The 25,966-nt window shown below is 40.0% G+C and overlaps 1 protein-coding gene across 4 annotated transcripts in view; it reads left to right on the forward strand.

The window, feature by feature from the left end:
* Positions 1-25,966, forward strand: part of BNC2 (basonuclin 2) — a 480,757-nt gene that overhangs the window by 195,386 nt on the left and 259,405 nt on the right. For 2 of the 4 annotated variants that reach the window (XM_040237854.1, XM_040237881.1), the window contains exon 3: positions 4,596-4,679. The exons of the other annotated variants lie outside the window; for them this stretch is intronic. In XM_040237854.1, coding sequence (XP_040093788.1) covers positions 4,596-4,679 — 84 coding nt within the window. The remainder of the gene's footprint in view (positions 1-4,595; positions 4,680-25,966) is intronic. 4 annotated transcript variants of the gene reach the window in all.

The following is a 25,966-nucleotide window of genomic DNA, read 5'->3' on the forward strand; positions in this document are numbered from 1 at the left end:
TGCACTCAGCCCCAGCTTCCCAGGGGATGCTAGAGGGTCCCTTTCAGGGCCTCTTACTTCCTGTTAGGGCACCGGCCGAATGAAATTTAGATGAGTGCTAGACAATTACCATCCGTAATGAAACTCTCAGCCTACTGTTTAGAAATGTCAGCTGATCAGGTTAGTTTTTTCTTTGTATTTAACTTAAGTGTTTTTATTTAAGATCAAAATATACAAAGCCCCAAAAGAGAATTTTAAAAAGTCGTCTTTGTCCTACTACTTTCCAGAGATAAAAATCACTGTGAAAATTTTGTGAAAATTATGGTAAATTTTGTTTTAAAGCATGATGTTGAAATGCACAGTATTATTAGCATAAAGACAAGAGGATAAAACTGGAATTCTCCAAATCAATTTGAATTTTTAATTGCATCGAAAGCAGAGGTACACATCCTATTTTAGTATCTTAAAGTGGAGTAAAAAGTAGTTTAGGGGAACTCCCTGGCTGTTTAGTTGTTAGGTCTCTGTGCTTCCACTGCAGGGGGCGGGGAACTATTCCTGGTCAGGGAACCAAGATCCTGCAATGCTGTGTAGTGTGGCCAATTTTTTTTTTTTTTTAATGTCTGCTATTTCTTACAGGAATTTTTTGATTGCTTGTAACTAGCTGGCCAACTACTAAGACTTCTGAATCAAAAGGCCTAATTGTCTAGGTGTGCAAAATTATTACTAATTAAGTTACCAGGCTTTTACATCCTTTATATTTTCCTTGGGACATTATGAGGAACTGGAAACAGATATAGCTTGCCTTCCCCCTTACACTTTTTCCCTCTCTGATAATTAATGACTCTAATTGTGATGGGCCCGGTGGGGGAGTATTGTGAACTCATGAGTGAAACTTTGTGGTTTTAGTTCAGATCTCAAATATTTTCATCTTTAAGGAAGCCCATTTTCACGGATCATAAGGATTTTCTTTTCTGTTGAGAAATTCTAGGATTCCAAGATAGGGAGCATGCCTCACTTTCCTCTTAGTTCCTCTTTGTGATTTGGAGAGTTGAAACATTCCAGTAGCCTGGCACTGTTTCCTCCCAACTTGCTCACAGACCTTTTTGTTTTCTCTTAGAAACTGTGTATTTCTAAGTGTTTGAGGTTGTAATTGAGTGTAATTGTAGTTGTTTAACTTTCTCCGTGCCTCTTGAGGGTGTTTATAAATGCCGTCTGTGAGGGGGAAAGGAACTAGAGACTTGGTGATAGGGTCAACTAATATTAAAGTAAGTGGGAATTCTTCTGTGTATATGAAATGAAGTATTGTTTACACTGCATTTGCAGCATATACCTTCTGGCTTATGGAATCTGCTGTAATCAGTTAAGTAATCACCTTCATTAAGGTTTCATAGGAAGCTTTTGAGGGGTTGTTTTGATAGGAAATATTCTAAGAGTAATTTTCCCCCAGTTCTTCTTTTGTACCCTAGGGAGAGTTACTGTAGCCCAACTCACTGCCCCCCCCCGCCCCCCGCAATGTGTCATCGTGGGGTGGGATCAGCATTGTTCTGTGTGTGACACAACACAGATGCGGTGTCTCTGTGTTTCTCCATGCCCCATTTCCTGCTCATTCCTCAAGTCAGAGGAGAAGTCCCCTTTAACCTTGCCTATGTTGTCCTGGACCAAAGAGCGGGGAGTAGTAAGTCTTTATTTCTGGTGCTACTTCTTCATTTCCTTTAATTGTCTTCCTTATTGTTTCTAACATATGAAACATCCACACAGGCCTCTAGAATGGACGCCACTAAGTGCAACGATTATGTGTTTTTCATTAACTTCTTTGACATATGTTCTTGCTTGTTCTCATTTTAAGTTTGGGCCTTGTAACTTTCCAGCATGTGCCTCTGAGTTAATTATTTACCTACTCTAAAGCCTCCCCCCTTTTTTTTTTTTTTTTGCAAAATGTAGATCCTCATACCCCATGAAAAGTGAAAGTGAAGTCACTCAGTTGTGTCCAACTCTTTGTAACCCCATGGACTGTACTGGACAGCCTCCTCCATCCATGGGATTTTCCAGGCAAGATTACTAGAGTGGATTGCCATTTCCTTCTCCAGTGGATTTTCCCAACCCAGGGATCAAACCCCAGTCTCCTGCATTGCAGACAGATTCTTTACCATAAGATTGCTTAAAGGAAAAAACAATTTCTCTTGATGTAACGTACCCACCTTACATCAAGAGAAACTGTTTTTTCCTTGGAAGAAAAGTTATGATCAACCTAGATAGCATATTCAAAAGCAGAAACATTACTTTGCCGACTAAGGTCCGTCTAGTCAAGGCGATGGTTTTTCCAGTGGTCATGTATGGATGTGAGAGTTGGACTGTGAAGAAGGCTGAGCGCCAAAGAATTGATGCTTTTGAACTGTGGTGTTGGAGAAGACTCTTGAGAGTCCCTTGGACTGCAAGGAGATCCAACCAGTCCATTCTGAAGGAGATCAGCGCTGGGATTTCTTTGGAAGGAATGATGCTAAAGCTGAAACTCCAGTACTTTGGCCACCTCATGCGAAGAGTTGACTCATTGGAAAAGACTGTGATGCTGGGAGGGATTGGGGGCAGGAGAAGAAGGGGATGACAGAGGATGAGATGGCTGGATGCATCACTGACTTGATGGACGTGAGTCTGAGTGAACTCTGGGAGATGGTGTTGGACAGGGAGGCCTGGTGTGCTGCAATTCATGGCGTCGCAAAGAGTCGGACACGATTGAGCAACTGAACTGAAGGTACCCACACAGCAACTCGCACATTACAAGTGCTCAGTAAATGTGAGCTCCTTTCCCTTCTCAGGCTCCATGTGAGGAAATTCATGGATGAAGAGTGATTAATTTCAAAGACAGCCTATATTCATTCTATTGACATCACCTTATGGAAATAGGCAGGAAGAAAGAATGAGAGAGTTGAAAGGAACAGACAGTTTGGACCTAAAAATGCTTGAAAAGTTGACTATTCTTTAAAAAATATATGTTAGTGATATTCACTAGTGAACTTGCAAAGTGGAGTTTATTGAAAATTGTTTAAATTTAGAAAAGTGAACAGATTTGCTGGTCAAAAGAAAGAAGGAAATACCTTCTAAGGTAGCACTCTTGGCTGAAAAATAATCTCTGAACAAAGAGAATTGATGGGCATAGATGATCCCAGTTGGAGTTAAAAAAAAAACACCGACAGGGCCCTTTGAGAGGGAAAGAAGACACAGGTGAGATGGAGCTGATTGATGAATTGAGATCTGAATACACATAGATAGTTAAGAGCTGACTCATTGGAAAAGACCCTGATGCTGGGAAAGATTGAGGTCAGGAAGAGAAGGGGGCAACAGAGAATGAGATGGTTGACTGGCATCACCAACTCAGTGGACATGACTTTGAACAAACTCGGGGAGATAGTGAAGGACAGGAATCCTGGCGTGCTGCAGTCCATGGGGTCGCAGAGAGTCAGACACGACTTAGTGGCTGAACAACAAGATAGTTGTATGATTAGTGGAGGTAGTATACATTTGGAAATATTGAGTAGTGATATAGAGAAAATTATAAAATGCAGAAAATAGGTTTCAATGGAATCGAAGTCCCTTTCTATCATTTCTAAACATTTAAAAATGAAGTAAGCCAAGTGACTACTGCTACTGCTAAGTCACCTCAGTCGTGTCCGACTCCGTGCGACCCCATAGATGGCAGCCCACCAGGCTCTCCCGTCCCTGGGATTCTCCAGGCAAGAACACTGGAGTGGGTTGCCATTTCTCTCTCCAATGCATGAAAGTGAAAAGTGAAAGTGAAGTCGTTCAGTTGCGCCCGACTCCCAGCGACCCCATGGACTGCAGCCCACCAGGCTCCTCTGTCCATGGGATTCTCCAGGCAAGAGCACTGGAGTGGGGTGCCTTTGTAGGCAATATTTCATGATGAGATTGGCTAATTATAATAGGCAACAGTTTTGAAAGGGAATCTTAGTGGCTTTCACTGTAAGATTCTAGATACAGAGAAACATTCACTGAATCATACCTTTTTTGTCATTTGTACTGTTACAGCAGACATAAGGCTCTTAAATATAATTTAAATACAGTAAGTAAATAGTACATGTTGGTAATTATTGGCCTATATCAGGAAGAGAAGAAATAAATTTGAACAGGTATTTTAAGAGTGGAAAGGAACTTTAGCATTATAGAATGCAGTTTTCTGAAATCCCATTTAAGAAAGGTAAGAGGAAAAAAAGCCAACAATTTCAAGCAGAAATTGTTTTTTTTTTTCTTCCCTTTCCCTCATTTCCTCCCTTCTTTCCTCCCGACTTCCCTTCCTCTCTCCTCCTTCCTACAGTCCACTGATATTAAATGCCTGCTTTTGTGTTATATGCTGTGGATACAAGCGACAGCAATATTTATGTGTATTTTTTCTTCTTAGAATTTACCTTCTGGTAGTCAGTAAACTTGGGTGTATGATGTTTACAATATATTTGACCTACTGAGTGTTCAAACCCTGTGAGGCCATGACGGCCTATTGCAGAGCTGCTGCTGGGATGTCCTTGTGTTCGGGTTGTGTGTGTGTGTGTGTGTGCAGTTCTCAACAGCCTCCACACCCAGCATCTAACTCGGCCATATTCCCCCAGGTCCCAGTGGCATGTGCTGGCAGAGTGCTGGGTGCAGACTTCTGCCCAAACCTGGAGGAGCCAGACCAGAGGCTGGAAGTCCAGGTCGGAGTCTTACTGTTTTATCAGTTGGGGGTGTTGTGACAGTACCAGGGGTCTCTGAACGCTGAACAGATATATCAGATGCCATCCGGCAGCTGCTGGGACTGAAAGGGGTTGGTGGAGCATCTGTGCAGCAAAAAGTCCTTTTCAGGATAAATTGTCTGTAATTAGAGATCATTCGTTTACTCATTCAAGAAGTTAAGACATGGTATATATACTGCAGTGAATAAGAACATGGTTTCTGAGTGCTGCCTGCCTGTGTTGACACAAGTTGCCATGAGTCCTTTAGCAAGTCACCCAGCCTAACTGGGCTTTAGCTTTCTCATCTGTGAAATGGAGATATCCCTTAATAGCTGACTAATGAGGATTAAATGTTCAACCACATACCTAGCATTTAGCACACGGCCAGGATGTAAGAGGCACTCTGGAAATCTTAGCTCTCCTCTCTTCAAATCATCGTTATTGCGTGCTGAGAGGATGCTAGGCTCTGAGGACACATGGGCAAGCCAGCCATGCTTCCTGCTCTGAAGTCTCCCAGCTCAGGAGAATGGAAGCTGTTCAGCTGGGCACTGTATGAGAAAAATAGGAGTTAATAATATTATCTTTCTTCTTCATGGTTTGGGAGATAGGTCCTCTGGTGTAATATTAAGTTTATTAGCAAAGAACATTTTTCATCCAAGTATTGACTTGGAATTCATTGCATGGTCTTGGGAAATTAGAAACGGAGTGGTATGTTGCAGATTAAATATATAAATATGACATCTTGGCCCAAGGCCTACCTCCACTGCTGGGTACCTGTTAATAGTTAAGGAATGTGTGTATCAATGATGCAAAAATGCAGGCTCAAGTTTCCATATGGATGGCACCTCCCTAGTGTGAGCACACCCATACTATTTTTTAGGGCCTCTGTTTGGCATCATTTTCTAAATTTTAAGACTTAGGGGATAAGCATAGTGAGCTCAGTGTTAAAACTTTTTTTTTTTTTTAACTGATTTAGACACCCTGCATGAGAAAAGAGAATAGTTCTAAAAATTGGCTTCTTCATAGTGGGTGTGATGGTGGGAGTAGTGGTCGTAGGAAGTTTCATTTTTTATGATGCTCTGAAGGGGACACCATCTTCTGCACACCTGCTCCTGGCCTCGGAACGACCACCTGAGCTCTGCAGTGCCCTATGCAGGTACTGTCTGGGTGGTGTATGGCTGTGATCCAACAGAAAAGCAGGTGTGGCAAGTATGAGACGTGATCATACATTTCCCAGTTTTAAAAAACTCACAACTTGGTTGTGACACATATGTGCCGAATGATGGAAGACTTTTCGTGAAGAGTAGTCTGATCCTTGACCCCTTCGAGGTGGGGGGGACGAGTGATGTTCTTCAAACTCATCACCTGGAATGGTCTGTCATGGGTGGTTGTTAGATAATCTGTTTTTGAACGTTGAGTTATGGCGTGAAGAGCAATGGGTTTTGCAGATGTTGGTGTGTGAAATAAACCTGAAAGAGACCAGTGGAACCTATTGCTTTGGCATACCAAGGGAGAAAATGTATATTTACACATTGAAGTGAAACCGTGGTAGTAGGGAGCTAAACATATTGTGGAGTTGACATTGCTGTGTGATCTTTGCAAGGAAGACCAAGTTACTGGGTAAAGAAAAGAAAGTGCTCATTTTGTTAGATGTCTCATCTTGCAACAGCATTTTGGCGGACAGTATGGAAAAGTTGAATCTGTGAAAAGATAAGTCAACTACGATGCACTGGTGAATTAACTGGGACCCATTTGAATCATTTATTTTTCTCTTTTCCTGTACCTTTCTAAATACAGCTTCCATACATTCTGATGATATCTGGTACATATTCATGTTATGTTTGTCATAATAAACTTGAGACTCAATATATTCCTCACCAGCTAACAATTCCAGGACTAGCTTTTAGCTTAGAGTCCTTTTCATTTGTGCCGTGGTATGTGTATTCTGTTTTGTTTTTTTTTTTCCTATCGAATGAGCCATTTCTTATTTTTTAGTCCAACTCTGCACTCCAGGGAACTCACCGTAGAACTGGCCGGGGTCGTTTACTTTTCCTGCTTGGATCTCAGACTTTCCCGTGGGGCCAGGCATTATAACCACGAGAGGATTTGCTGTTTGGCCTCTTGATTCTGAGAATAACCTCTTGTACACCTCGATTTAGGAGCTCTGGCTTGTTTATATCCTTTTCTGTGAAGGATTTTCCTTTAGACATAACGGCACCCATAACTGGTTTGCTTTTGTGTTTTCACTGACATGAGATCTCAGGACTTCAGGGAGCCTCTTTCTCCTCTTACCTGTTTTCTTTTAACCCTTTCCTTTGGTCCCAGAATTTCAGATGTCTTAGCAGCTTTATTATTTAATAATCTCAGGATCCCTGACACTCTTTCATGAATATGCTGTTGGTTTTGAATGACTGTCATCATTGAAGTCTGTGCCTGACTTGACTTTTGCAAGGTTATCTGCTTTTTTTTGTGTGTTAATATACTTGATTTAGAGAAATAGCTGGACAGTCCAGACTTTAGCTTTGCTGTAACTTTCTTCATTTTCTTCAGTGGCTTTTGAAGTGGGTATGAAACTGTGTACTTTCTTTAGCTCTGGAGGTTAACTGATGTACAGACCCCCAAATTGTCCTTTATATAATTATTTTATGGGAAATGGTCATTCTAGTTTAGACCTCCCTTAGTGTTAGTTGCTCAGTCATGTCCAGCTCTTTGTAACCCCATGGACTGTAGCCCGCCAGGCTCCTCTGTCCATGGGATTCTCTAGGCAAGAATACTGGAGTGGGTTACCATTCCCTTCTCCAGGGGATCTTCCTGACTCAGGAATCGAACCCTAGTCTCTTGTAATACAGGCATATTCTTTACTGTCTGAGTCACCGGGGAAGCCCTTAGACCTCCCTTGGTTGCTGTTAAATATTTGATTTTTAGTCAGAAAAAAAGTGACTATTTTAGTCTGACTGTACCTCATCGTGTGTTGTTACATTTAGCCTAGCACAGTTCCTTTCTTGGTTGGAAATGTAAGATGCGGGGTTTGCCTTGGTATTTTTCACCACTGAAGTGCTTAGAAAATTAGAGTAAATAATAAACCAGTATTTCAGTACCTGATTAGACACAATTTACTGTGATGTTTCATAAACCACAGACTTCTTTCCTCTATGAATGCGTGAAGGATCACTTTTTTTCCAGACATACCGGGGTGCAAGTGTAAATTTCCATAAAATTTAAATGAGGTGCTTCCTGTAATTAATGAACAATTGTGGCTGCTCTCTAGTCTGCATTGTAATTAACCGTGATCAGGCTTGTTTAGTGATGACACTGTTCCTGTAATAATTTGACAAGCTACTGTGAATTTGCCAGGTTATTAAACAACCTGCAGCATTCACTTACAGCATCACAGGATGCGCTCAGCTGGTTAAATGCAGCATAAGGGCAAAACTGAGCGGCCCATTGAAGTCTTATCGATCACTAGAAACAGGTTTACATTCCTAGGATTTGGGAAAAGTTAATTAATTTTGTGCGAGTTGTCTTGAAAACTTTTCATTATGTGGGAAACCTAATGGGGCGAGGCTGGTCATTTTTGTGAACTCATAATGAAACTAGCAAATTTTATATATTGTTATCATCCATATGAACACCCGGAAACTGAGATTTTTCCCTTTCTTACCCTATTGAATAGATTTAAAGCCACCACCACCAAGTTGTTCCCTCCCCAAATTCACTCCCAGCATCTCTCAAATAGAAGCTCACCTTTTCTTACTGAGTGTGTGCTAGGAACAGCAGATGACCTTGTGCTAGGCACAGTCCTCGGGGACTGAGGACTCCTGGGGACGGAGCCATCTGAGGGGACGGGGAGCCATGTCCATGGTCCCTAAGCACAACCACATGCCCCAGCCCCCGTTCAGGTTAAGAACTGTTCAAAACGTTACTGTCTAGTTACTGTGGTGTCTTTCATTCAGATTCTGTTTATTGACTAAACCACAAGGATTCCTGCCCAAAGTACCAGGCGGTCTATGCTTGACTGATTTTGATTTTCTAACATCAGCCCTGGGGTTTATTTGAAAAATGTACATACACTGCAGCTTTAACAAGTCAAGTGACTGCATGTTTTTGACCATGGAGTCGAGTATATCTGAAGATCATTAGTGTAGTAGTCATTGTACCATTGCAGAGAGAGAGAGAGAGAGAGAGAGAGAGAGAGAGTGAGTGAGTGTGTGTGTGTGAGACACATGGTTTTTGTCTTTTCATCTTCTCCAAGAGCCAGAAAGTTTCCTGCCGCTCTCTTTCCAGCTATTGACAAATGATTGCCAGATGTGAGATCTTTGCAGTGTTCTTTCCCTTAGCAAACCTGCAGCGATGGGATATTTGATTCTCCCCTGCCCATTTCATCTCCTTTCCACATCTGCCAGGGACACACAAGCAATACATCCCTACATGAGAGTTTAAAGTTGATTCAGCTCCTTTTTTCCCCCTCTGATAAAATGTGTTTGGAGACAACAGAATGAGGTCCATATGACTTTCTCTCAACTTCGCGGTATGAAATTAGTTGTTTATTTTACTTATCTACCTCTCAGTAATTGAACGATTTCATTTTAGTTTTGGTCCATGGAAAATTTGATGCAACTCTGGGAGTGCTTAGAGTTTCCTATTGTTGTCTGCTTGCTGCAAGTATACCATCATCGCGACTTCTCTCTGATGGTCTCAATTCTGATAACAGCTAGACTGGTGGTTTCCGTGGACTTCCTAGGAAAGTAGTTTTAATAAACAACTGTCAAAACACTAAGTGTAGCATGTCTGGTAAAATTCAGTAGTCATTTAAGATCTAAAAAGCCATCCGTGAGGGGGAAAATTCAACTTGTTTGGCTTGATTAGCCTACCCTATATTTGTGTCCATTGTCAAAGTTGATATGGATAAGGTCCTAGTTTTAATCCCAAATAGTTTATAAAAGAGAATGTACAGTGAGTTTTGGAGGCATTTGAAATTAGCCTGTGTAGGCCACACACATAATCACTAACATGCACAGAAGCCTCTTGCATCTGCTCGGAATCTGTATTGATATTGATTTTTTTTTCTCATCTCAGTTTAAAAATATTTTCCAAAATGCTCTTATAGCTTATGTTCATACTATAGGGTGGGCTGACCCAGGTGGCCTTTCAGTTTTCCTAGTACACTTTTTGGCAAAGGAAAAGGCCCCTTATTCCCTGAATAAGATCAGCGTTTTTATTTTATTTTTTTTTAACATTTAAAAAATAATCCATAAAATGTCTGCCACATGTTCCCTAGTTGATGGAAAGTGTTTTCCAAATTAGAGCCACAGTATTGGATTCTTATTGTAACAGTGCTTGTGTTTACGATTTCTGCTGCCCTCTTAGCTACCTGTCATTATGCGAATTTATTTTTTCTAGGAAACAAATGATGAATATAAGAAAGTTACTGTTTATGAATTTCAGAAGAAAAAAATTGTTTTTACTCTTAAGTAAATGGTTTTGCCCGTGTGAGACTCAAAGTAGGAAAAATGTGAAGTCTCTCTTTCATTCTGTTCTTTTTAAAAAGTAACAAAGCAAGGACAAACAAAACCTAACGAAAACAAAACCAAAAAGCCAACAGCTCCTGAAAAGAAGAAATCCTACTTAAGCCTGAGAAAAAGAGGTAAAGGAAACCCATCAAGGTGTATACCTGAAATGTTTGTAACTTTTGGCCTCTCAATTATATTGCACTTCAGTAAAGCTTTACAAAGAAAAAAAGGGCACAGCTGTTTGCCCCAATGCCAAAATGTTGCATCTTTCTATGGGAAGTGCCTATTGTACATGGTAAGAAGATAACTGTACTTGAAGATACTCTTCTCTTAAAAATGAGGCAATGGTCATGAAGAGGGTAGTAAGTTTAAACAACACCCCACAAAACAAAATTACCACAGACGAAAAGGATCCCTGTGGAAAAGCTTGTATTTTTCATGTCCTTCAGTGTTCCCCGAGGACTGACGCCAGGCCAGGCACTCAGTGGATGCCAGTGGCTGAGAAGGTGGAGGCGAAGAGTGCTTTCATAAAACAACAAGGTTAGGAACTCCTGTGGCAGGAGCCAAGTTCCTTCGAGTTTAGATCACTTCATATAATTTGCTCCTGCTAATGCATTTGCTGGTTGCTCATGCCTTCCTGCTTTTTCCTCTACATGGTTACCCTGGGAGGCAGAGAGGTGCAAAGCAATGGAGGTGTCATCCAGTCCATGGGCCTAGGGAATGTCCTTCAGAGGACGACTTGTCACCAGCCGTCAAAGAAGAGAGTGGCTTTGTGGTCTCTGAACATCTGGCAGCGCTGCACAGGAAGCTGAGGGGGTGTCATTAATTGTGATGAAATAATTTAAACCATCAGGAATAAATGAGGCTGTTAAGCTAAGTTCAGATTCCATTTGCCATGCACATGTGTCTAGCAGCCTGTGTGCAGTTAAAAAAAAATTGAATTATATTAGCTCATGAGTAGAAGTGAAACAGATACTGTAAATGAAACAAGTTGCTCTGTGGTGATGACATCGTGTTGAACCACTTCGTGGAGTTACAGTTTGTGGGATCAATATATTGAGAGTGGTACAGTACTTAATGAATTTTTACATAAAAGGATGCTTATGGTATTGAGGCCTATAGTCAGGACCAATGGGTTTATTAAGAGCACAAAGAAGGATAGGTGGGTGGGTAGAAAGAAGGAAGCCTTCAGGTCACAGGGAGTGGGTCGATGGAGCTCTTTGTCGGCTGAGTCAGGCTGAATCGACTCATAGCTGACCCTTTCATGGATTCTGGCTCTGACTGTAGTATTGGGTGCCTTTGCTCTGCATACCTATTCCAGGCTGGAGGACGGTTTCTGATGACCAGCTTTGGGTGTCCTTTCCAGAGCTTCCTTCACTTTGCGCACATCTACGTTGTTTTCTTGAGAACACAATAAGCTCTCTTTGGTGATAGAAGACTCCTCAAGAAGATGCACGTATTTATTTTTAAGACTTTGCACAATCAGTGAAGACTGATTTCAAATATAATTTTCAGGCACAGTGGAAAGAGGCAGTTTTCACTTCTTTACAAAGGCAAGACTGTCAGGTTGGAATGTTGGGACATCTCTGAGGTTTTGAGCTCTAAGCTGAGCAATGATGTGTAGGTTCCAAGTACATTTCTAAAATAAAAGTCATTCCTTTTACACATGAGCAGAGTCTTCAAATTTGAACTTTGATTTAAAAATGCAGGAATCTGAAAAAATAAAATAAGGCTGTTTAGATACAGGAAGCATTTTTAAAAAACCATCAAAGAAGTCATCCCTCTTGCAGGCAGAGGCAATGGTCCAGAGCCCTGGCAAGGTTTCGACAAGAGCCATTTTGCTAGGAATGACTTATCTCACTTTGCCCTCTCCATCCCCTAGCTACGTCACTGCCTTTCTCTCTCCCCCATTGTATGTCTCCTTTATCTTTTCGTTTTCCATTTCCTCTTTTTTTATCCTTTGATATTCAATATCTCCTCAGAACCCGTACTCATTCTCCATCCTCCAAAGAGACAAACTGCAGTTCTATTTTCATTTATAGTGTTATAAATGTTGCTGCAACTAGTTAAAAGATTAATATCTGTAATTACTTCAGTTGTAAACATAGACTATTTAGGTTGCATTTTAATATAAACTTGTATATGACCATTGGTGGATTTTTTTCCCAAGGAATATGAGTGAAACTGGATTAGTTGTTTTTTTTTTTTTTTAAGGAATGCAGACTACTCACTAAATTATCCCTTTACCTGGACGCTTCAATGGAATTGTTTTGATGAAAGCCAGAAATTTGTGGTTTTGCGTCACCATCTTCCTTCTTACTTGAGATAGAAAGAAGATGTTCAGATCAAAACACTTAAGTTTCCTGATGTCTTATAGAGTAACCAGTAGTTAGGATAATGCTTCTTGTATGTATTGATCTTTGGATTTAATTTTAATTGATGGAACAGAATAGGAAGACTTGTGTTCTTCTATCTTCTTGGCATTGTTGGAAGGATTGAAGGAGTTGATGTATGTGTGTTGGGGCACTGTGAAATAGTGATGTCAATGGGTTATTGCTATTATAGAAATGTATCTACTAACATCTATTGGCTAAGCAGATAAAAATTAAGAATTTTTTTCCTGAAAATTTCACATACCTATCATTTAAAGATTATTTGCCTTTAGATACTTTAACAATTATTCCTGCAAGAATAGGGATCCAAGAGAACCTAGGAAATTTTGAATAAAACACCTGTTTTTCTTTCTTTACTTGCAGTAAATCACTGCGTTCATAGGGCATTTTTTGGTTTCTCTAATAAGAAAATGATAGTATAGTGAACAAACCTAATGGTTATCAAAGGGGAAATGTTGTGGGGGGGCGGGGTGGATAAGTCAAGAGTTTGGGATTAACATATACACACTACTATATATAAAATAGATAACTACCAAGGACCTACTATATAGCACAGGGAACTTTTTCCAATATTCTTTAATGACCTATACGGGGAAGGAATCTGAAGAAGAAGAAATACATGTATAAGTATAACTGAATCACTTTGCTGTACACCTGAAACTATATAGAAATCAATTACACTCCATTATAAAATAAAAATTAAATAAAAAAGAAAGCGTTAATATACTCAGTAGTTGCTCAAAGTTTTCTTCTGGAAGTGTTTTAGTAAATTAAAGATAAAAATAAGTAGTTTCATGAACTTAAGTCGCCTCCCACATTTTATTTTGAGTAAAGCCGGACCCCGGGGGCCATGATGGCCCACCTCTCTCCCGTGGCAGGAAAGTCCCTAATGGAAGGATCCTCCCAGATCCCGAGGACCAATGACAGCACACTTCGCCAGCTAAAACAGTCCCCACCCCAGCCGCGTAAAGGACCTATCAGCCCGCAACACCTCGACCTAACAACCTATCCGAACCCCCATCTATTAACCGTACCTTTTTTGGTGATCTTGCCAGACCATCCCTCATAACGACCGTATATAAACCACCCCCCAACACGTCTGGCCACGACCTGCCTCATTCGGTCTGGGAACCCTGCCCGGTAGCGCTTCGCCATTAAAGCCTGTTAGATACTCTTTCTGGTGTCCTGGTCGTCTTTTACCTAACACCTACATCATACGACCTTCTTTATTCTTTTTCTGCTGTTGTTACTATCACTCTCTGCTTAAGTAGTATTTAATTTGTAAATTTTAAGTCTTGAATTGCATATTTCAGGTACATTATAGATGAAGTAGATGTTGGTTGAATGGCCTGAGGACCGCATTCTGCATCCTTTCTCAGTACCACTGTTTCTATGAGAGGATGCTGTTGAGGTTGCAGAGGACCAGGTTAACTTAAGCTGATTGTGTTAGGAACTGTCAGTTATTAATATACGAAATGTTGAATAAGATGCTTATATTTTTACTTTATGTGAGTTCCCATGTTATAGTAGCTTCATAGATGCTTCGTGCAGGGAGAAAGAAAAAAATGAGAAAACTGGGAAGTATTTTAATTCTTGGCTTCAATAGAGAGGGAGAGAGAAAAAATGAGAAAACTGTGAAGTATTTTAATTCTTGGCTACAATAGAGAGAATTGTGTGTTTTGGAGTGTGTGCATGTATATGCATTTAGTACATACATACAATGTGTATATCATTACATATATATCCACATATTTTGTTTACAAAAATAGCTCGTGATGTTCTGTTTGGATATTTTGTTGGAGCTAGGCATAGTAAAATAATTTACATTGAGAACATACAGTCTCCCTTCCTTCACTCACAAAAGAAAGAATAAAATCCTTTTGTTTGGCTGGATAATGGAACCTCACTTTGTGTGAGATTCTTTGGGACTCATGTGATTTCAAAATTTAAACCTGGAAACAATCTGAAGTTATATAATGTAAGGTCTCCATTTTACAGATTTGAAAACCAAGGCCCAGAAATGTTAAAAGCCTTGCTCCAGATTATCTAGTTAGTGAAAATTCTCCATTTCTGATATGTGAGAACCTTTATTTTTTTTTTATTATATAATTTATTTTTTTTACTTTACAATTCTGTATTGGTTTTGGCATACATTGACATGAATCCACCACCTTTAAAATACTGTCTACTGGCTTTTTATTCCGTTAGCATTTATAAGCCTTATATGACTGTGTTCTTAAGTTTATTGTAGAAAATTATTTAACGCAGTATGTCTCTTGTTCAGTATGATTTGAATGGACAGAAAGAATGCAAAGAGGCCCCAGTTTTAGGTACCACAGTAGTGGTCTTAGTGTGTTACCCCAAGAAAAGAGCAGGTCCTTCTGCGTGCTGCAGGTGCAAACTTGATGCTAAGAAGTGGAATGTTTGGGTCTGGCTTTTTTTTTTTTTTTTTAAGCTTGTATTGTCAGTTAGTATAGCATTTAGATATTGGACAAAAGCTAACCCTTGAACATTAAGAAGTGGAAATTGTCCCATCTAAGTAATCCCTGTTTCAAAAGAAACGTGCCATTGTCGACATCTGAAGAATGGAATTGCTCAAGAATATAAAGTTGTTACTCTTAAACGTTCAGTATGTGCCAGTGGAGTTTCATGGAGTGTAGAAGAAGACCAAGTCCCCTTGAAATCACTGTTATAAAAACCATCTTTAAGTGCCTTTTTGGGTATGGTACTTGTGTTTGCGTCCTATAAAAAGTGAGCTGAATAGACAGGGTCTCTGCCCTCTAGGAGTTTATAATCAAGAACAGATATAATGCAGCTGACATCTGTTATTGTATTAAGGTCCTACAAATAAACATTGATTAAATACGTAAATAAAAGTTTTATATCAGAGACAAGTAAAAATCTTTCTGCTTGCCTGATTCATCCCTACACTGAAACCATCCGTGGAAGTTGTAAAATGACTAGACTGTACTAATCCTGACACCAGGATATTCCTTTAGGTTGTTATTTTTTAATGGTTTTCATGGAGTGCTGGCATTACCATCATGTCACTGATAGCTTATTGTAAACGGGTCTAGATTCAGAAATGTCATTTTTGTACCTTCCTGTTTAAAGAATTGGAATGAGTTGAATTTTCTTCCCTCTATGGATTGTTTTATTTCTGTGATACTCGCAATGGTAATATGGCATTCTAGAGAGTACACTATTTATCCAAGGCCCTAATATTAGTAGAAATGATACGTTTTTTAAAAATTAGCAGCCTTTTCCCCCGCTCTCGGTCACTAGAAACTGTGTTACACCAAATATAGGAGTTTAGGATTGATGCTGTAGTGAGGTGAACTTATATATCCAAAAAAGGCTTTGAAGGGAATATTTTAAGAAGAGGTAAGTTCGCAACTTAGGGGTGAGTGGATCTGGTTATAAAATTGAATGAAACTATACCCACTAAAATTCAGCATCTAAAAGTTGGCAGGGAAGATAGGTATTGAGTATGATCAAATATTTTCTTTCTGCATGCTTCAACTTTAATGCAAGGTATTTTAACAGTCACTTCAGTTTTGAAGTGTAGGGGAACTAAAACAGCACCACTGGGAAGTCTAAACATGAACCTATATCAAAGTTCAAGGCGTTAAAAAAGTAACTATCCCTACCCCAGTGTAGGTGTCTGTCTGTGTAAATTAAAGCATGTGGGTGCATAAATTAATTAGAACAGTCAGAGATATAAATCAAACTTATTTGGTACACTGATGAAATGAGCATTGTTTATAAGATTATCTTGTTATTTAATCTCTTCTGTGTAAACCTGGCTGGTTAGCATTATGAGGTAATAATACAATTAATGTGATGATGATATACTTTTTCTTAGTACAGGCCTGATCCTGCAGGCTTTGCTTGACTGGGGTTTGTGTATGTAGAGGGACCATAAGAACTGGAAATTTTAATTAGTGAGAATGTTCCTCCTTTTCCCCTCCAGTTGTGTGGGTTTTTTTTTTTTTTTTCTTTTAAATCTCAGGATGTTCCCTGGATAGTTTATTCTTTTTGAACCACTAATCTACTGACCTCAGAAGAAGGAACTGCCTTCAGATATTATTTTCTCAAAACTGTGCAAAGTTCATTATGAGAGCTACCTGCTGTCTCCGAGCTATACTCTGCTCTGCCACTGGATCTCAAATAAAGAGAAAGTTTTACTTATAAATGAAACCATTAGGAATTTCTTGAATAAACAAAGTTTTTTCTTCCTTTGATGTGCAAAGGAATTTTGTTTATAACCATCAGTCATATAAGTCCATGTCTAACACATGCAAGGAGCATTCGTTATCTTTTGTATGAAATGGAAAGTGTTCTTGTCAGCCAGAGAGTAGAAAACAGAAACATTTCAAAAAAAAAAAAAAAAAAAAAGCTAAACAGAATCCTAGTGCAAAAGAAAATTGCTAGTGTCATTATTTAGTATTTGATTCAGAACTTTTCTAGATTTTCTTTGCCTTTATTTACTCTGCCTGCTTTCTTAGTGGCCACTCCCACCGCAACCCGGACTCCGTGAAGTTGTTTTTCCTATGTCCCCAAATGAAAACTTTGCTTATGGGAAATTAAATCAAAGCTGTCCATTTGATTGGTCTTGCTCTCAGAGTGTTTACCTATTCCATGACATTCTCTTTTTCTTTAACAGAATTTGATAGTGGTATCCTATAATTTATCTAAGGAACTATTGAAAAGAAAAACCATAGGTTATTCCTTCTTGATTGACTTTTATGAATAGAGGCTGATGACTCATTCCTACTTCATCTTACTGAGAGAATGGGTTTAGAGCGTAGTCCTTTTAGGATCATTCACAAGGCAATTAGGAATGTGTATCATAAAAATCTTAACATTGTGATTTCATTTTGCCCTAAACAGGTAGGCCTTTTTTCCTTCTCTGTTGGTCTTTGCCAACGTTAGACATTTCCAAATTGACAAAAAGGATATTTGGATATATTGTTTTCAGGAGTTTTGTGTCATCTTCATAGGAATGCCACACATCTCCCAATTTCAACAGTGATTATGATGCCATGACAGCATCCTCTGACTGTTAGCAGAATATGTATTATTTCTGTGGTTTTGTGAATCAGTAACCACTAAAAGATTTCAGACCAATCACCTATGAATGCTTTGTTCAGAGTTTGCTTAATGAGAGAAACTATGGCGTAAGACAGCCTCACACTACGTGAAAGGATGCATTTTTTCTGTTACACTTGGCTCTTTTCTGGGTTATGCAACTTGGATTTTCAGTTACTGTTGAACTATGCAGATATGTCTGATGGAGTTTGAGTCTGTTTCCTGGAAGCCTTTCAGGACAGTGCTTGTGAAACCAGTATTGAAATCAGGGGATACGCTGATCGGAGTCAGGCACATGGTGGGACGTGATGCCTTCTGGGTTAAAGAAGTGACTAATAACAGTGGGCTGACTGTTCTTCTCCACTTGGCTACTCGAGCTTGCTTCTGAGATCTGATGGGAAGCTACTCGAGCTTGCTTCTGAGATCTGATGGGAAGCAGGTTTCAGAGAGCTGAGAAGGCAATGTGGGAAGCTACATGTCCTTTTTCTAGCTAAGAGTGATGCATATGACCAGAGTGTATGAAAAGCTCTGGGGTATAGTCTGGCCTTCTTTTGAGTAGAAGCCCTGGTGGAAAAAGTAAAGGGCTGCAAGTTATACCTCTCAGATTTTTTCGGAGTATAGCTTCTCCCTGGGCTGGCCATTCTACTGAGTGGAAAGATCTAGCCTTCCTGTGCTTTTCCATTTTCTCTCCCTTTATCATTTATTTTTTCCCTTTTACCATGAATTATGTCTCTTATTTCATCCCTTCCCTCATTTTGATCCAGTCAGATACTATGTTAGCTTAGGATCTTTTGGAAGCTGACTTAACCTAGTGGTGGTTTAGTAGCTGAGTCCCGTCTAACTCTTGCAACCCCCAGGACTGTAGCCACCCCCCAGGCTCTTCTGTCCATAGGATTTCCCAGGCAAGAATACTGGAGTGGATTGCCATTTCCTTCTCCAGGGAATCTTCCCAACTTAATCTAGGTCCTCCTGCAAACGGATGCTGCAACAGTACCTTGTATGTAGGTGCTCAGTTTGGGTACATCCCAGAGTAGAAATGAAGGGCCAGGGAAAACCAATACGAAGGTGAGTTGCTGTGGTACTGCTGTTAATGGTGCTCACTCTCACTGGGGCTTTCAGAGACACCTCATGAATATGTCTTCCCCCTAAATAAAAGGGGGAAACCTTTACCCCTTGGCGCTCATCCTTAGTTGAGCAGTGTGGCCATGGGGGGATTAATCCTGCACACTTCTGACTCGTGCCTGGGCATCCTTTTCCAGGGTGTCTGGGAATGTGAGGCTGCAGGTGGCGGGGCGCACACTCAGGGAGAGATGCTGATTAGCTCTGAATGGGGGAGGCTGGTGTGGCAGGAACTGGAGGGGATGAGGGAAGGATTTTGACTAGCCAGAGGAGGAGCCTGCTCTAGGGACTGATACACTGTTTCCAGGATAGCTCTAAGAACCTAGAGCCTCTGGAGTACTGTCTCTGCTGAATCCATCATTTGTTATAATGTGCTTCTCAGGTGAGTTCAGGTGCTCGTATCCTCCCTTTTTTGTTGGATAGAACCGTTGACATGTTCCTCAATAATTTCTGCATACCACTTGAAACATCCCCTGTTAGAACCAGAGTGATAGGGAGTAGGTAATGCCTTTCCCTCAGATGGTGAAGAGTCTGCCTGCAAGACAGGAGACCCAGGTTTGATCCCTGGGTTGGAAAGATCCCCTGGAGAAGGAAATGGCTACCCATTCCAGTATCCTTGCCTGAAAAAATCCCATGGACAGAGGCGCCTGGTGAGCTACAGTCCGTGGGGTCACAAAGAGTCGGACACGACTGAATTGACTAACACTTTTCCTTTCAAGGGCACATGGGCACTTCACCCACATGGAAGCACAAACATTTATAGGCCTTATTTCAGTTATACCCCATCTCCTGGATTTGCGAATGAGGGAAGGTGGTTAACTGTTTAGCTACTCTTCTTAGTCTTCTGAAAACCAGTTACTAAGCAGGGTTCAGCCTCAGGGTGATTTGGCTCTTTCAGGCCTTCAAACGTAGACTCAAATCCTCACCATATTTTTCCAGATGGACCCAGTCACCTCACTAGGTGTAGTTAATACTTCTATTAAACCGTGACATCTGATAGATTAGTGAAGACTTAGAGAAGAGTGTAAGGAAAAACAAACAGGTAGGTCCCTGTGAAATCAAAACCTTTTGCATGTCTTCAGTACTTAGAAGAATCTGTTTCCAAAACCAGCTAAGATGAGTCGCTGAGTTACACAATTATTTATATATGTTCTTTTTATTGTAGTTATGGGTTTTCTATTGGAGTCATGGTCCAAAAATGATAAGGCTCACCTATTGTCAGGGATCATGCAGAGGAGATGAAAAAAGAATCAAAGTTACCTACCATCCACTCTAAGCTACAGTTCAGATCTTTAACACCCTTCTCATCTCATAAGCGGGTGGACTGATTTGGATCCTTTGTCTGTAACATCCAATTTCATTCCTTCCTGGATGTTCCTGTTTCGTGTTTACTGCCTCTAAGAATGATACTTTAAGGATGGTAAAGAAGGACGTGCTTTCCGTGTGGACAAGTAGATGGAAGAGCACCTTGCAAATGAAATGCATGGAACAGGACCTGACAAATAGTCATTCCCTCAGTAAATTATTACATGTTTTTAAAGGTAATGGGCAGGGATGGGAAAACCAGAGAGGCAGATTCTAATGTGAACGTTAATACAGAGCTGTTAGAATGTTGTCCATCAGTTGGGAGTTTTGTTATCCAGTAAGATACTATTCTGATAAGTCTTTTGTGGCATTTCACGGTAGACGGGACTGTTTCAATTAAGAAAGAGTTCACTGTACTCTTCTAGGACTTTGTCTTGTGAAGCGACTTAGCAGCAGCATCTGCAGAGGAAGTTGAAGAGTTGGGTGATTTGAGGTTAAGTTACCATAGCACCTTGAGGGCACAATACAGCCTGAAGCATGTGATAGAATATACCATCCAGAGGATAAGGAGTTTTAGATTATAAGGAAAATGATTTCCCTTTGTGGGCTCTTCAGGAACACTTTTCTATCTTGTGGTTGGTCGCTTTCAATGTATGGCAATTGCTTTCCATTATGATCCCAAGCTCCAATCAATAGGTACAATATTATGCAACTTATAGTTACATTATAACCAAAATATGTCAAATGTGGTTTCTGAGTGGCTGATTTACAGTAAGTCTTCCTCAGTCCCTAAAGTGGATGTTATGACTAATTTGAACTCCCAGGCACAGAGGCATTTTTGCTCATATGAAAAGTGTGTGTGTCAGGGGGCAGGGGGTGGGCTGTAGAGACAGAAGGAACAGTAAACCAGTGTGTCAGCTTATTCACATCCAGATTGATCTCTCGTCATCTCCTTTGCATCTACATGGATTGTTGTGAATTATCTGCTCACCCTGGGAGAGATGTGCTCTGAATTCTAATAATTTGAAATCTGCGAATCTATTAAAACCATATTTGTAGCACTAAAAAAAAATTGATATTCACTGGGCAGTTTGCCCAACAAGAGAAAGTCAAAGAGATTATACACTTATCCTAAGTAACAGCAACCACCTTGCCAATTCTTTCTTTGAAAGAATACAGCAGACCCAAATTATACCTTTATGGGTAAGGAGAGACAAGAAAAGAACTCAATATATCAAAATCAGAAAGTAAATTCCACAATAATGGTTACAATAATGTTTCAAGATGTGATTTCAGCATAGGCCTAGTCATTGAACTAATCATAGCTTAGATGGGCTTAAAATTGTTTAAAGCACATCCTGAGGTTAAGTATGTTTATTCCTCTCCCTTGAAATCAGAATATTCACTCGTATAACAGTAGACTTCTGAAGTCGCATGGGGCAAGGATAGCCACCTCTTTGTTTGACGAAGAAAGTGAGGCCTGGAGTGTCTTTGTGACAAATTGTGGTCAAAACGCGGTCTTCTGATTATCCATCTAAAAGATCTTTTCATCAGGGACTGAATTAACATATTTAGTATGCCAGGGTGGTAATGCAAAGAAGCATAAGTTGGTATTTGCAAGGGAGCTCTGATGCATACAGTGGGTGGTGAACTAATCTGTTAAGAGCTGAACTGTGATCTTCAGTTCAGCTGCAGTTTTGTCCTCTTCATTTTTAGGGTCTTTGCATTGAGCATCATGCCTGGCCTTTAGTGGGCAGGTACAGAATCACTGGGCTTCCCTGGTAGCTCAGCTGGTAAAGAATCTGCCTGTAGTGCAGGAGACCCTGGTTCAGTTCCTAGGTTGGAAGATCCCCTAGAGAAGCTTTAGGCTATCCGCTCCAGTATTCTTGGGCTTCCCTGGTGGCTCAGATGGTAAAGAATCCACCTGTAGTTTGGGAGACCTGGGTTCTATACCTGGATTGGTAAGATCCTCTAGAGGAGGGCATGGCAGCCCACTCCAGTATTCTTGCCTGGGGAATTTCCAGGGACAGAGGAGCCTGGTGGGCTCCAGCCCATGGGGTCACAAAGAGTCGGATACGACTGAGTAAATAAGTGCAGCACAGCACGGCACCTAATCACTGCTTGATGAATAAATGAATGAACGTGATAAATACTGATTTTTGTGCCATGGAGTCACTGACGCAGGCAAACCCAGGAAGAATTCACAAGGGGAGATGTTTTAGTCAAGCTTTTGAATAGTGTGTTTCTGTGGCAAACAGTGGAGAATCAGGAAGCTCCGCTGAAAGACACTCTCCTTGAGAGCAAGAACTGAGCTGTGTTTATCTTTCTTTGCACTGGTGTCCAGCAGACTGGCTGGCACTTGGTGGGTTTCCAAAAAGTACCCTGTGTGGCTTTCTCTATGTAAACTTCAAGGGTACCTTTCTTTACTTTCTGTATTAAGAATCTAGTTTTGGTTTTAAAATATTTCTTGTTTGATTGTATCTAAATAATATATATGCTAGAGAAAACAAAATGTTACCAAAAGAATAAGTCTCTCCTTCGACTTAATTATGTCAATAAAAGTTGAAAGTACTATTTGCTCAGATAATCCTTACTTTACGATGCTTGGGAATCTCTGTTCTTTCTTGGGTTTTTGAAAGTGACTACTTCAAATGCCTACACTTGGCACGATGTAGAGCCCCACTGTTCTTTTTCAGTTAACTGTATTGTTGATCATCTTGTCCAGTAACAATACTTCAGTTGTTTGTACTGCCTATCTATGTTGAGTAGAGCATGGAGTCAACAAGAGCCTGATTATAGATTTTGTTCTTGTATGGGCTGGTTAGATTTGCAAAGGGAAAAACCTCTTGAATAAACATAGACAGCACTCCAAATGTTGGTTAGCTGTTAAATAAATGGGTGCCATTCTTACAAAGGAGGATTTGACTAAAGAAGGTAGATCATCACAACTCATTACCATTCTTGGATGAACAACCAGAACATGTATTCTAATGACAGTGTTTTCATAACATTAATGTGTGTGTGTGTGTGTTTCTGAGAGAGAGAGATGTGTTTCTCTGAAATTAGTATTTGCCTCTTTAATGGAAGTGGGAAACCCACAGTTTTCATTGTTGGCTTTTTTTTTTTCAGGTTAAAATACCACCCTATTACTAGTTTATAAATATTAGTGTGTGAATTTAAAAACACTGTGTAATTGAGCAAGAAAAAAAGGAAAAATAAAGTCAAGCAAGTATAGTGTCCAGGTTGAGTAATACTGATTACCTTAAAGTGAAATAGCTACTGCTTCCTCAAAACGTCTTTTTTTTTTTTTGGTTGCATCAGGTCTTAGTTGCAGCATGAGGGGTCTTGAGTTGTGGATTTTGTCTCTTAGTTATGGCATCTGGGACCTAGTTCCCTGACCAGGTATTGAGCCCAGAGCCCCCAGCGTTGGGAGATTGCAGTCTTAGTCACTAGACCGCCAGGGACGTCCCAACACGTCAGACTTTTTTTTTAAAGGATAGATCACCTCAAACATGTGTGTGAGTCTTGCTTTGAGTAGATTAGTGTTCATTATATCCTATGCTGCTGCTGTTGCTAAGTCGCTTCAGTTGTGTCCGACCCTGTGCAACCCCATAGATGGAAGCCCACTAGGCTCCCCCGTCCCTGGGATTCTCCAGGCAAGAACACTGGAGTGGGTTGCCATTTAGCTAAACAGATAAATGACTTACCTGTTTAGGTATGTCATTTGAACTGAGAAAACCTATCAGATCAGTTGGATGTGTGTTGAAGTATTTAGCTACAGAATCACTTAACAAGCCTGAGTAATGAAAACTGACCTATGGTTCTTGAAAGATGTTTTCCCTTAATTGCCAAGATACCTTAGATGTTGTTTACTGTGTTGTCAGTTGCATTGTAGTATTCAGATAATTGAAAGTATTGGTTAGTAACTTCCTTGTGCATGTTTTTAAGCTGCTGTTTCTTTTTCTTAATGAAGCATATTAAATATCTTTAATATCACCTGCCTGTTTTATTGGATTTCATGCTTTCGAGAAAAACAAAGCAGCTACATAGAGTTACAGGAGAGAGCTTTTGCAGTGGGGATGACAGAGATCAAGGGAATGCCAAAATTATCGGGGTGAAGAAAACAGAGAATTGAAGATGAGACCAAAAACAGAGAGATAGAAAAGCCCTCTGGCAAAATATAGCTCTTGAGGAAAATATGTTAGAAGGTAGAACTTCATAGGAAAAAATAATATATTTTATGGGAAAAATACACTAAAAACCATGTGATCTCCTAATTACTGAAATAGAAATTGATTTTTACACAAAATAACCTACTGAAAAGAATTGTCAAAGAAGTCATTATTAAAATTAGTTTTTTTTTAACAGATGTAGATATTCATTGGAATGTCCTAAAGGAACAGACTAACAGATTAAAACATTTCAAATAAAATGTTAATTAAATATAGTTCCTTTATTATTTTTAACCCTGGTGATGATGGTGTTTAGTCTCTAAGTCATGTCTGACTCTTTGTCACCCCGTGGACTGTAGCCTGCCAGGCTTTTTGTCTGTGGGATTTTCCAGGCAAGTGTACTGGTGAGGGTTGCCATTTCCTTCTCCAGGGGATCTTTCCAACGCAGGGGTCAAACCTGTGTCTCCTGCATTGGCAGGCGGTTCTTTACTGCTGAGTCACTAAGGAAGGCCCATTTTTAACTCTAGAAATCATTATTATAAATATTACTAGAACACTAATCATGGTTGTATGTGTCTTTTAATTAGTTAGTGATGATTCCTAGGAAAAGTTAAACAGGTGGGGAGTATATTGTTAACAGATTTTGTGGGGGTCTTATTATTCTTTTAATCAGATGTTTGTAGAGGGAAGAAAATTTGAAAACATTCCCCTTAAATTTTTAAAAAGAAATGAGAGAACACAATAGCAGAGTAGAAATAGAGGGCTTTGGTCACCATGCTTTGGACTGCAAATAAGATGACATTTGCAAGTGGTCATACTCTTGAGTGGGTTCAGATTTATGGCGTTTGATGGCTTGTTTTAAGAAGTAGTAAATTTTGTTCCAATTAGAAAATTAACTGGCAGTATTAGTTTTCATATCTCCAAATTAGTCTTAGCTATAAATTCATGATGCTAGTCAAATATTAAATACCCTTTTGTGCTTTGTGCTGGGTAGCATAAGATAGTTTTGAGCAGTACCAAAAGAAGCTAAGGACTCCTCACTGTAAAAGAAGACACAGATCTGGTGTGGGATGGTTTCAATGCTTTCTACTGGTTTCTTTGATCAACAGAGGATCCCTTAGAATAGCCTGGGTATCTGCAGCATGAGACATAACACTTCATTGGTATAAAGCTTTCTAATGCATGCGTTTCATGTTGACATGTTTACGGAATGGTCCCTGAATTTATAATCATTAAGTCAAATACAACATTGACACAGGTGTGTATCAGCCATTTGCAGGCCAGGGTGACCATGTATCTCTTTGTGGTGACTCAGTTCAAGTGTTCCTTCTTTTTAAAGAGTTCTCTAAGCACCTGTCCACCTGGTCTAGGTTTTGTGCCCTCTTGATCAGGATACACCTAGAATCCCTCTCTCTCTGTTCCTGCCACACTATCTTACAACTCTATAATTGCTTTCTTAGTTGTTCTCACCTGCACTTAGGCTGCTTTGGTTTGTGGCCGTGTCTCATTTGTGTTTGAGCTTCCCTGATAGCTCAGTTGGTAAAGAATCTGCTTGTAAGGCAGGAGACCCCAGTTCAATCCATGGGTTGGGAAGATCCACTGGAGAAGAGATAGGCTACCCATGCCAGTATTCTAGCCTGGAGAATACCATGGACTGTATAGTTCATGGGGTCGCAAAG

This window comes from Oryx dammah, unplaced genomic scaffold (assembly GCF_014754425.2).
Source record: "Oryx dammah isolate SB20612 unplaced genomic scaffold, SCBI_Odam_1.1 HiC_scaffold_1, whole genome shotgun sequence".
NCBI classification, from domain to species: Eukaryota; Metazoa; Chordata; class Mammalia; order Artiodactyla; family Bovidae; genus Oryx; species Oryx dammah.